Genomic DNA, 13,017 nt, shown 5'->3' on the forward strand with positions numbered 1-13,017 from the left:
CGGGCGTTGCACAGTTTGGATTGTAAGAGGGCCTTAGCTTTCTATCTAGAATGCTCAGCAGGCCACAGGCAGTCCACACAACTCTTCATATCTTTTGACAAGTATAGATTGGGAGTTACGGTGGGCAAGCAAACTCTGTCCAGCTGGCTGGCGGATTGTATCTCCTTTTGCTATGTGCAGGTGGGCCTTCAGCTTGGAGGCCGTGTCAAGGCTCAGTCCGTGAGAGCTATGGCGGAGTCAGTAGCCCACTTGCAGGTGGTTCCTGTCACCGAAATCTGCAGGGCTGCGATGTGGAGTTCCTTATACACGTTCCCTACCCACTACTGCTTGGACAAGGATGGTCGGCACAACAGTAGCTTCGGCCAATCTGTCCTTTGCAATCTCTTCCAGCCTTAAACTCAACTCTCCCAACCTAGGGCCCATTGTTAAGGTTCAGGCAGCTTCTCTCTGTTACCAACAGCACCGTAGTTTCTTGTGCTTTTGGCACCCAGTTAGGGGCTGTTGGTCATTGTTTTATCCGGGAGCAGCCAGTAGCTTGTTATTCACCCATATGTGAGGACTACCGTCTTGCTTGTCCTAGGAGAAAGCAGAATTGCTTACCTGTAACAAGTGTTCTCTTAAGACAGCAGGATGTTAGTCCTCAGGAAACCCGCCCACCACCCCGCAGAGATGGGTTCTCCTGCGTTTTGTTGTTTTATTTTATCGCTCGTTAATTCTATGTTATGAGACTGAAGAGGGACTCCACGTGGACGTGCGGATAGTAGCATGCTATCCGCATGTCCACAAATGTTTTCCGTGCTGGACTCCATCTATTAATGTCACCCACATGTGAGGACTAACATCCTGCTGTCCTAGGAGTACTCCTGTTACCAGTAAGCAAGTCTGCTTTCTCTCACATAGCTCTCATTCTTGCATGCTTTATTTCACATGCAATCAGGCTCCCATTCCCATACACTCTCTCTCACTCAGGCTCCCACTCTCATATGTTTTCTCTCACAAGCAGGCTCTCACTCCCAGACACACACAGGCTGTTGCTTTCACTTTCACATGCTGTCTCCCACATGCAAGCTCCCATCCCCCCTCACAGACATTCACAAGCTCTCACTCTTACATTCTCTCTCACATACAGGTTCACATTTCCACACAAATACACAGGCTCTCACATGCTATCTTTCACGTGCAGACTCACGCACACACATACACACAGGCTCACTCTCACAGGCATGCTGCCACTCAAACACACGCAGACTCCCATTTCCATACACACACACACACACACACACTCCCTCCCACACACAAACAGGGTCTCATTCCCACACGCTCTCTCTCTTTAAAATATGCATGCTCTTCCTTTCTCTTACACACAAGCTCTCACACCCACATGCTGTCTCTCATACACACAGCTTCTCCACTCCCACACGTTCTCTCTAATACACACACTTACACACATCTCAGGCAGGCTCCCATTCACACCTTCCCCACTCCAAGGCAATCTTCTATTCACACATTCCCCCACCCCAGGCAGCCTCCCATTCACACCCCCTCCCCATCCCAAGGCAGGCTCCTATTCACACCAACACCATCCACCCCAGCAAGCTCCCATTCACACAAACATACTCCTAGGCAGGCTGCCATTCACTCACAAACACAAAATCCAAGCAGTCTCCCCGTTAGCAGTAGCAGGGAGGCCGTTCTGCTGCTGTTTCTTGTGTGACTGCCCCTATGCTATTCAAAACTTTTGCGGCTAGCACTTCCTCTATGCTAATCTTGTGCATCATGAGATCAGCATAGAGCACCAAAGAGTGTTCCCAAAGACGTATCAAAACTACAAATGTAAACAATAAACAACCCTGAATATCAACAAGGCCTGGTGGTAAGTACAGATTCACTGCAGACAACAGACAAACTGACATCTAAGCACCAGCAAAGCCTGATAGTAAGTACAAATGCACCACAGACATTAGACAAAATATACCTAGTATAATAGCCACTGGATGATTAACAATAAATAGGGAACTTTCCATGCATATGCAAGCCTCATCTAGATTAAAACCGAACAAACAGGCAACAAATACAAATAATAAACACCTAACATCATGAAGTCTCTAGATTACACAGAGAAAAAACTATGCTCACCCCCCGCCCTTTCAGTCTGCAACTAACCAGGAAGTATAAAATTAAACCCTTCCCCCAAAACCCTAATCACTGTGACTAATCCAACCTGGCACGTGAACTGAAGGGAATTTATGTATTAAAATTCCCCCCCCCCCCCCAAGCTGAAGAAAACTGTGTTGTCAAATGATGCCTGAGTGTCAATAGCTCCTATACATGATGCAGATGTTGAGGTTGCTTATTCCATAAGAATGGCATGGCACACAAGAGACTGTTTATGCATGGAAACCAGTTTCACATCTTTACTGGAAGGAATACTCAGTTGGGTATCGGTCTGAGAAAAAAATCCTACCAGGCATAAATTTGCAGTTTGGTCCTAGAATGGGTAACTTTCAAACAACCCACATAGCGTAAAGTCTATGCCATGCGTTGCACACTCAGGCTTTAGTGAGAATTCCGGAAGCAAACTTAGCACATTAGTTTGCTTTGAACTTGCCCGAGTACATGCACACATCCACCAACACAAAGTTACATCTGCTCTATCGTAACTTGTGCCAGTGAACTTACACGCACACTTTTTTAAAATTAAAAAAAGGTGGATAATTCGCAACCCCCCCTCCCAATGCTCGTTCTTAGTGAATATAAAAGGGGACACACTGGGCATGGATTAATTATCAGAATGTCACACGCATAAAACCAGATTGTATGCACATAAGTCGTTTTGAAAATCAAGCCCTAAATAATCAGGGTCTGACCTGTAAATGAGGGTTAACTAGAAGAGGAGAAATATGTTGATGTAGCCTAGCAGCCATGTTCTGGATTGAACTGGGATCCATGTTTATGATGGCGCCTTACTTTCTTTCACAGTGTTCTGAAGGAGGTGTACAGGGCGTTCAATCCTGAAGCGGTGGTCCTCCAACTGGGAGCAGATACCATAGCCGGAGACCCTATGTGCTCGTTCAATATGACACCCGAGGGCATTAGCAAGTGTTTGAAATATGTGCTGCAGTGGCGGCTGGCCACACTCATTCTCGGTGGAGGTGAGTACATAGAGGAAGCCACATAAACAATGAGCATTAAGTAGGACTGTCCTTCAGTGCCCCAGGACTGTGCCTTCATAACAAGAGACACCTGGGACTGGGAATGACCAGTGTACTTTTAACTATAGTGTATTCAAACATTTTTCCGGGCAGTGTCAACGTCGCATAAAGGGGCTTTCTTGTCAGTAATTTACAATCATGGTGCTGCAGCAGCACACTTCTGCAAATCGCAGCAACAGAAACTTTAGCACTGCCTCAGCAGGATGAGCCAGTCCTGTTAATTAAACTTGCCTGTCTTTGCTGTTTGAAGTTATTTTTACATTTCCCTGGTAGTGCTCCTTTAAAGCAGAATCTGGCAAAGTGCCAAAACTATAACCAGCACCATCTCCTTTAGAGCTGGTGGTACGCTCGCATCCCCAGAAGGAATCTTTCTTCCAAGGTGGTGCTTACTTACGCTTTAAACCTTGCTAAGTATACTACGATTCAAGAGATGAGCATATGCATGCTAGTGCTACAGTGGGAGTTGCTTAAAGACAGACCTACCGAAAGAAAATATTTTGGAGTGCACTAAAGCAGGAAGTTTGCTCAGTGCTTTTATTTCAGAGGTAAGTTGCATTCCTAGACACAGCTTCTGCAATTTGGGCTTGCAGCAGCTCAATACATTCACATCCCCCATGAGAGAAGGAGTATCAGCCATCACAAGACGATGACACCTGGCTGGCTCAGGAGTGCACTTTTCCAAGGTTCTTGAGCGAATCACTATCTCTGCCTGTTAGCCAGAGGACTGTCATGACAATGGCAGAGCTAAATGAGAGGCAGGAGAGGGAACAGAAATGAGGAAAACCCTGGCTAACTGTGAATGAAGACTGATGAGCTGGGAGCCCAGAGGAGCAGGAGGAAACTAGTTCAGTAGTTTAAATAGGCAAATATAAAAATTGCCCCTAGAGTCATTTGGGGAGAATCTTCATAATGGCCAGGATGATTGACTGCAAGCTCATTTTCAAAGGGAAACCCTATAGAGGATTTCCTTTTCAAAAATGTGGCCAGCTGCGGATGAGTGGAAAGTACATGTGAGGCTTTCCAAATGAAAGCTCCGGGTGTACTTTGCCTACTCTGACTTCTCTCTGTACCTTTCAGTGAAGTAAAAGTAGCACATGGACTTTTTACCTGCAGAAAGGTGTGGGGGGAGGAGGGGGCATGCTCCATTGGGGCTTTATATGTGGCTAAAAGGCTGCTTAACAAGGTAAAAAGCTTTGAAAATTACCTTCTTTAAGCATTGTATGTGGACACCAGTGAAGTGAAAACTTTCCAGTATAATTGTGCATATTATTTATTTATTTTTGCATGTATAGGGTACCATATACCATGGTCCCTGATGAGAGGCTTCTAAGAAAACTAAAAAGTCATGGGATAGGAGGCAATGTCCTTTCGTGGATTACAAACTGGTTAAAGGACAGGAAACAGAGTAGGATTAAATGGTCAATTTTCTCAGTGGAAAAGCGTAAAGAGTGGAGTGCCTCAGGGATTTGTACTGGGACCGGTGCTTTTCAATATATTTATAAATGATCTGGAAAGGAATATGATGAATGAGGTAATCAGATTTGTGGATGATACAAAATTATTCAGAGTAGTTAATTCACAAGTGGATTGTGTTACATTACAGGAGGACCTTGCAAGACTGGAAGATTGGGCATCCATATGGCAGATGAAATTTAATGTGGACAAGTGCAAGGTGTTGCACATAAGGAAAAATAACCCTTGCTGTAGTTACATGATGTTAGGTTCCATATTAGGAGCTACCACCCAGGAAAAAGATCTAGGCATCATAGTGGATAATACTTTGAAATCATCAGCTAAGTGTGCTGCAGCAGTCAAAAAAAACAAACAGTTAGGAATTATTAGGAAGGGAATGGTTAATAAGACGGAAAATGTCATAATGCGTCTGTATATCTCCATGGTGAGACTGCACCTTGAATACTGTGTACAATTCTGGTTGCCGCATCTCAATAAAGATTTAATTGCGATGGAGAAGGTACAGAGAAGGGCAACCAAATGATAAAGGGGATGGAACAACTCCCCTATGAGGAAAGGCTGAAGAGGTTAGGGTTGTTCAGCTTGGAGAAGAGACTGCTGACGGGGGATATAATAGAGGTCTTTAAGATCATGAGAGGTCTTGAACAAGTAGATGTGGAGCTGTTATTTACACTTTCGGATAATAGAAGGACTAGGGGGCATTCCATGAAGTTAGCAAGTAGCACATTTAAGACTAATCAGAGAAAATTCTTTTTCACTCAACGCACAATTAAGCTCTGGAATTTGTTGCCAGAGCATGTGGTTAGTGCAGTTAGTGTAGCTGGGTTCAAAAAAGGTTTGGATAAGTTCTTGGAGGAGAAGTCCATTAACTGCTAGTAATCAAGTTGACTTAGGGAATGGCCTCTGCTATTAATTGCATCAGTAGTGTGGTATCTTCTTGGTGTTTGGGTACTTGCCAGATTCTTGTGGCCTGGTTTGGCCTCTGTTGGAAACAGGATGCTGGGCTTGATGGACCCTTAGTCTGACCCAGCATGTCAATTTCTTATGTTCCTATGTTCATAAACAAGGGCACCTTACAAAAGAAGTATTGTAGTGGGTCAAACCATCCATAGACTGAATACAGGTGGGTGCCTCAAAGATTGCATACTTGATTGTAATAAACTTGGAGGTCAGTATTCAAAGGCCTTTAGTCCGATACTTTGCATGTTATCCAGCTAAATGCTGACATTTGAATATATTGGGGCACTTATCCAGCTAAGGTTTAGCCATATGAAAAAGAGGTGTTCCAAGGGCATTCAGGGAGGGGTAGATTTATCTGGATAACTTTAAGACTACCTCAGACTACTTCTAAAGTTAGCTGACTGCATGTGGCCTGATAAGTTTAAGCTTAACCAGCTATGTTCCAAAGAATGTATTTGTTTAAGTGGCCATACTGTGCAGGTGTGTGGCCCGATTCCCTGACTCCAAGCCAAAATGTAAGAAATCTGCCTTGCCAAGCCCTCCAAGTATAATTTAAAAAATAGATGTCTGAAGGATCAGAAGCAGCCGCCTCTTCTCCCCCTGCTTCTTCCTCGGTTAGGCAAAATGTTCAAAATGTAAAACCACTTGACCCCCCCCCCCTTTCCTCTCAGTCCATTTCCCTCCCCACCTGTCTCTAACTCTCCCACCCTTCTGGCACCACGGGAAAGGCCAAGCTTGCCCTGGGATCATGGTACGCTCATACTGTGATTCCAGCCTTGCTCTGACAGATCATTCTTCTCACCGCAATGCTGATAGCTTACGCTTCCAACCTTGCTGTCAGAGCAACAATGGAAGCTGCTGGGATGATGATGTGAGATCAGATCGGCCTTCTCTAAAGTACTGGGTGGGTGGGAGGGAGGCTTGGGGGAAGAGGAGGGGGTCAGTGATTTAACATTTTAAACATTTTACCTCACTGGGAGGAGGGGGAAGCTGGCACCAACATTTGAGCCTTTTATTTCTAAATTATACTTGGAAGATTTTGGTGGGCTTGGGTAGGGCTCGGCTGGGCAGATTTTTAACATTTTCGCTGAGGGTCAGACTTGGGCAGCAGGCCTGGTGAGAATACTTTAAAAAAAAAATGTATGGCCATTTAACTGGCTATATTCTTTTGACTATAGCTGGTTAAGCTTAAACTTATCTGGCCACGCACAGCTGGATAACTTTCAACCTTAATCGAGGATATTCAGCAGAACATTTATTATTAATTTAAACATATAAAGAAAACATTCCCACAGAATATCCCGATTAACTTATCTGGCTAACTTAGGACCTTATTCACAAAGGGGTCGATTTTAAGTCCCACGCGCGTTCTTGTGCACACAGTTCCTGGCGCACACATGTTATAAAATATGGGTCTCGGGCGCACCAGTTTTATAACATGCGCTTGTCTGCAGGCACATGTTGTAAAATACCGGGCTCACGCGCGCACACGCACCAGATTTTCATGTCTGCATGCGCATGTGCGGGCTAGTGGCCAGCTCTGCACGCGGGGGGGGGGGGTGGGGGTTTAGAAAAATATACAGAATGACGTAATCGGGCCTCCACCCCTAACTCTATCCTTCCTTCCTGTTCCCTTCTCCTCCCCGCCCCCTAAACCTACCCTAACTATCCCCACATTTTTTATTTTGCTACTTACTTCTCCTCCGGAGCAGAAATAATCTCCGTGCGCCAGCTGGCTGCCGCCGTGTGCTACCCCGGGAAAGCGTCAGATGGCGCTGTCCCTGCCTGCTCCGCTGCCCAGACCGCACCCCCGGCCCGCCCCTTTCTAGAGGCTCGGCACTTTGGCGCGTAACAGAGGTTACTCATGTGGCCAAGCCCTTTCAAAAATGCGCATGGCACGCACAGGGCCCAGCCACACACGTAACCCCCGATTTTTACACGCAGGCTTTTTAAAATCGAGTCGTGTTTTTCCCATAGAAACAAAATGGGGGAAAAGCCTTAATGAATCTGGCCCTTACCTGGATCAGTTAGTCTTAAAGTGTTTAAGAGTATTGACCCCTTGGCTTCCTTGTGCTGCTCTCTCCTTCCTGCAAATCCGTGGACTCTTTGCTTGCAACGTCCTGGTAGCTAGTCTTGTTAAAGAAAAAAACAAACAGTGTCCTCTTCAGAAGTATGCGTCAACAGAGATCGTGCTCCTGAACGTCTCTCCAATTCTCTTTACTCATTATGTACATGTGTACCTTTCAGACCCCAGTCCCAAACAATTTTTAAAAAGGGCTCAGGGAGCTACTGTAAGCAGGTTGAGGGGTGTAGGGATCTGTCTGCTACAAGACACTGCCTGCTGCCCTCCCACCTTACTTTCGATCCTAAGTCAGGGAAAAGTCATAAATACTTTTATTTATCAGATTTGGCAGGACATAGCATTTAGAAAATAACAACAATTCCTATCTCTAACATCCTGGCCACTAAGCACCAGTTTTCCCTAAAGAAAGTTCTGTATCATGGGTGGTAACAAAAAGTGCCATAAACCTTAGCTTGCTTAATATGTTAATACTTGGGGCTAACTTACTACCCTGGGTCCTGACTTCAGGCGATATCTCTGTTCACCTCTGAAGCAGGCTTCGTCTGGAGAGCAGGAAAAATGTGGGCAGGGGGAGAGACTTGCTTCCTGGGCTTGGTGCTGGCAGAGCGGGCAGGCTGTGCAGGAAGGAGGCTAGCTTCTGGCTCTGGTGCTTGCCGGCTCTCTGGGCTTGTTCTCACCCTTCACCATCTATGACTCCATGTCACTCTCTGCACCTGAGCTGGGGGTCTCCTCTCTCTGATCACCTGGCCACACCTGGTCTTCTCCCTTCTCAATAGCCGGGAGGGCTGGTTTGCTTCTGGCCCCCCTTGGCTTTCTGGGATCACTCTCAGGATCCGCTGTATGGGTAAATCTTAGTACGAGTTGCAGTAATCCAGTGCAGATAAGATAGGTGCTTGCGCAACAGATTGGAAATCCTGTTGGCTTAGATAATTCCTTAAACGTCTTTACCAAGCATAATTTGTAAAAAGCTCCTTTTAGTACAGATTTTATCTGTGGTCTAAAACTAAGATTAGCATCTAATATAACTCCAAGATGATTTACCTCCGACAAGAGGATGTCTGTCCATTAAGATGCAATTCATGCAAATCCTTAAGATTTCAGTTTTAGATAGATTCAATGCAAGCTTGTTATTGAGCGTATGCTTTTCTACAATATTCAAGCACGATGACAGTTCTATAGCGACATCCATTATTGTTTCAATTGGCACAATAAGTTGGATGTCATCTTCATTTGTACAGTACGTTTTGTTCAGCTAACAATCTTCCCAGTGAGGCTCAGTTTAATTTAAACAGGGTTGCTAATGAGGCCGAACCCTGAGGGGACACCAAAAGAGCTGAACTTAACATCTGACAAAAAACATTCTAATTTTACTTGAAAAATGTGATCTGTTAAAAATGAACTAAACAGTCTTAAAACTATTTCTCATATTCCCATGCTTTCTAATCTGTTTAACAAAATCTGATGACTTAACGTTTCACAAGCACTTGATACAGCCATTAAAACTGCAAAAGCTGCTTTTAACTTATCAGGTTCAGCTAAAAGTGCATCCACAAAAGAATTCAGTAAAGTTTCAGTGCTATCATGAGCTCTAAAGCTATTTTGATGCAGGTTGAAAACTTCATTCTCACCAGTGAAATTGTTTAAATGTGTCAGCACCCTTTTCTGTAATTCTTTACTCAGTGTTGATAGACTAGATATGGGCCTGTGATAATGGTTTGTAAATTCATGAGTGGTATGGAACAAGTTAATAGGAAACAGTTATTTACCCTTTCAAATAATACTAGGAATAGGGGGCACTTCTTGAAAGCAACTTTCGCATGTTTAAAACAAATTTAAGAAAATATGTTTTTTCAGTTGATGCGCAATTCAGCTGAAGGAATTTGTTACCAGAGGATATAATCAAGACTAACAGTATAGCTGGGATTAAAAAAGGTTTGGACAAACTTCTGAAGGACAGGTCCATTAACAATTATTAGCTGGACAGATGTGGGGATCACCACCTCTTACTTCAAGGAGTGAACAACAGGGAAGGGATTTTCCCATGAAGATCTGAGTGCTTCCAAATGACCCAGATTGGCTACTGTTGAAGCTAGGATGCTAGGCTCGATAGATCATTTCTGTGACCCAGCATGACATATCCTACATATGTTTTTAACTGGCAGCCACTGTGTGTTGATCACTTGTTTGAATTTGTGTGACATTTTTAGCAAAACTGCTATTTGCTGATTTTTCTATTAGTATATAGAAAGCTACAGGCATAGCCTAAATGGATACCTGAGACAGAGGGTGACAGTAACTTGCCCAGGGACACAGAGAATGTCAGTGGCCTGCCCAAGGATCTGTACTAGGACCCGTGCTTTTCAATATGGGGCAGACTTTCAAAGGGTTACGCGTGTAACCCCCGAAAAGCTGCCCCTGCCTGCTCCTGCGCGCGCCGAGCAAGCCTCGGGACGTGCAAAGCGGGGTGGGGGCGGTCCGGGGCAGGGCGGTTCGTGGTCTGAGCCTCCAGGCACAGCGGCCATTTGCGGGCTGGCTGTCGGCCGGCGCACGTAACTTCTTCAACAAAGGTAAGGGGGAGGTTCTAGGTAGGGTTGGGGGGCGGGTTAGATAGGGGAAGGGAGGGGAAGGTGCAGGGGTGCGGAAAGAAAGTTCCCTCCGAGGCCGCTCCACTTTCAGAGCGGCCTCGGAGGGAACGGAGGCAGGCTCTGCGGCTCGGCGCGCGCAAGTTGCTCAATTGTGCACCACTTGCGCGCGCGCCAACCATGGATTGCGTGAACAAATCTGCGCCCGCTCGCAAGTTTTAAAATCTGCCCCTATATTTATAAATGATCTGGAAAGAAGTACGACAAGTGAGGTTATCAAATTTGTAGATGTTACAAAATTGTTCAGAGTAGTTAAATCACAAGCAGGTTGTGATAAATTGCAGGAGGACCTTGTGAGACTGGAAAATTGGGCATCCAAATGGCAGATGAAATTTAATGTGGATAAGTGCAAGGTGATGCATATAGGGAAAAATAACCCATGCTATAATTACACAATGTTGGGTTCCATATTAGGTGCTACAACCCAAGAAAGAGATCTAGGTGTCATAGTGGATAACACATTGAAATTGTCGGCTCAGTGTGCTGTGGCAGTCAAAAAAGCAAACAATGTTAGGAATTATTAGGAAGGGAATGGTTAATAAAATGGAAAATGTCATAATGCCTCTGTATCGCTCCATGGTGAGACCGCACCATGAATATTGTGTACAATTCTGTTCGCCGCATCTCAAGAAAGATATAGTTGCGATGGAGAAGGTACAGAGAAGGGCGACTAAAATGATAAAGGGGATGGAACATAGAAACATAGAAATGATAGCAGAAGAAGACCAAATGGCCCATCCAGTCTGCCCAGCAAACTTTCACAGTTATTTTTCTCATACTTATCTGGTTCCAATTTCCTTTCACCCCACCATTGATGTAGAGAGCAGTGCTGGAGCTGTATAAAAGTGAAGTATCAAGCCTAATTTGTTGGGGTAGTAACTGCCGCAATAAGCAAGCTACTCCCACGCTTATTTGTTTACCCAGCCTGTGCAATGTAGTCCTTGTTGGTTGTCTTAATATAAATCCTCTTTTCTTCATTACCCCTGCCGTTGAAGCAGTGAGCTACGCTGTATATGTATTCATATTCCTCTATGAGGAAATAAAGAGGTTAGGACTGTTCAGCATGGAGAAGAGACGGCTGAGGGGGGGATATGATAGAGGTCTTTAAAATCATGAGAGGCTTAGAATGGGTAAATGTGTATCGGTTATTTACACTTTCGTATAATAGAAGGACTAGGGGGCACTCCATGAAGTTAGCAAGTAGCACATTTAAAACTAATTGGAGAAAGTTCTTTTTCACTCAACGCACAATTAAACTCTGGAATTTGTTGCCAGGGGATATGATTAGTGCAGTTAATGTAGCTGGGGTTAAAAAAGGTTTGAATAAGTTCTTGGAGGCGAAGTCCATTAATTGCTATTAATCAAGTTGACTTGGAAAATAGCCTCTTCTATTACTAGCATCAGTAGCATGGGATAGTCTTTGTTTTTGGGTACTTGCCAGGTACTTGTAGCCTAGTTTGGCCACTGTTGGAAACAGGATGCTGGGCTTAATGGACCCTTGGTTTGACCCAGGATGGCAATTTCTTATGTTCTTAAACTTAAATCCAGTCTCCTAGTTCCCATCCTCTTCTAGTCAGTAGGCCACACACTCCATAAAAAGTTCTGTTTTGTTTTTGACCTGAGAATTTCCTCCTGCTTCTTTGTTCTTTCACACCAGGGCTAGGATCCAGGAATTCCCCCTCCCTATTTTATATTCCTGTTTAACCAGTCACTGCATCCACGGTTCCCAGCTAGGGACCATGTATCAGGACTCCTTCAACTGTCTAATCATGGGTCCTAAATTCAGCTGTTAGGTGTTGCCATTGCATAATGGTTGAGACACCCTCTCCCCAGATGTGAACGCCGAGACTGGCTCACCAGGGAAGCAGATGACCCGAGCCGGGAATCGATTCCAGGTCCTACACCACCAGGCAGTGGACAGTCCAGTATGGTTCTGTAAACTTGGAGCTTGCAGGTCAGCTCAGGCCAGTATTAAATTACCAACTAGTTTTCTGCCAGAGGATTCTGTAGAGGGTATATTCCTTTGCATTTAAGGAAAGCAAAAGATCCTGGTGAGACTTGCTGATTGCTCTGTTTCTTCCCTCCTGGCTTTCATCCCCCTCCCGCACCCCCTATCAACTGAAGTGCTAGTAATAAGAGGGAATAATCCACTGTCTGTATTCCAGGGCTGCTGGGCTCAGAATGAATGACTTCAATAGTGCTATGGAGCAGGTGGGGTTCAGAGGACAATGAGAACAAATAATTACCCTAAAATGAGTGGATGGATTGATGTCTTCTTTCCGCCAGGCTGTAAAGCTCTGACAGCAGTTTGTCTACGACCTAGGATGAGGTTAAAGTTTCAGATCGTATATGGTCCTAAAAAGTGCAAAAGGACTGCAAGTTAGTTTGCGTGCACATTCTCGAATTAGCACATCTTTTTTGCCCAAGGGTTTAACTTCCTGTAATTTGTGGAATTGATAGAAAATAACGGGACATGCATGACGTGCTCAAAAGTCCTACATTTGATAACTGGGCCATGTGATTCCCAGGCCTGGTTTCTGCCTCCCAGACTGGCTCAAGATGCTGTAGAGGTAGTGATCACAGGCCCTGAGGAGAAGGGAGTACCAACCATTGCATCGCAGAGACAGGAGGGTCATTTTCATGCTCC

The 13,017-nt window shown here is 44.8% G+C and overlaps 1 protein-coding gene across 4 annotated transcripts in view; it reads left to right on the forward strand.

Annotated features, from left to right (window-relative positions):
• Nucleotides 1-13,017, forward strand: part of HDAC8 (histone deacetylase 8) — a 273,689-nt gene that overhangs the window by 125,153 nt on the left and 135,519 nt on the right. For 3 of the 4 annotated variants that reach the window (XM_029607525.1, XM_029607524.1, XM_029607526.1), the window contains one exon: nucleotides 2,980-3,152. In XM_029607525.1, coding sequence (XP_029463385.1) covers nucleotides 2,980-3,152 — 173 coding nt within the window. Of the gene's footprint in view, nucleotides 1-2,979; nucleotides 3,153-13,017 lie in introns of those variants that run through there. The other variant, XM_029607527.1, reaches the window with a different exon arrangement.

This window comes from Rhinatrema bivittatum, chromosome 6, assembly GCF_901001135.1.
Source record: "Rhinatrema bivittatum chromosome 6, aRhiBiv1.1, whole genome shotgun sequence".
Taxonomy (NCBI): Eukaryota; Metazoa; Chordata; class Amphibia; order Gymnophiona; family Rhinatrematidae; genus Rhinatrema; species Rhinatrema bivittatum.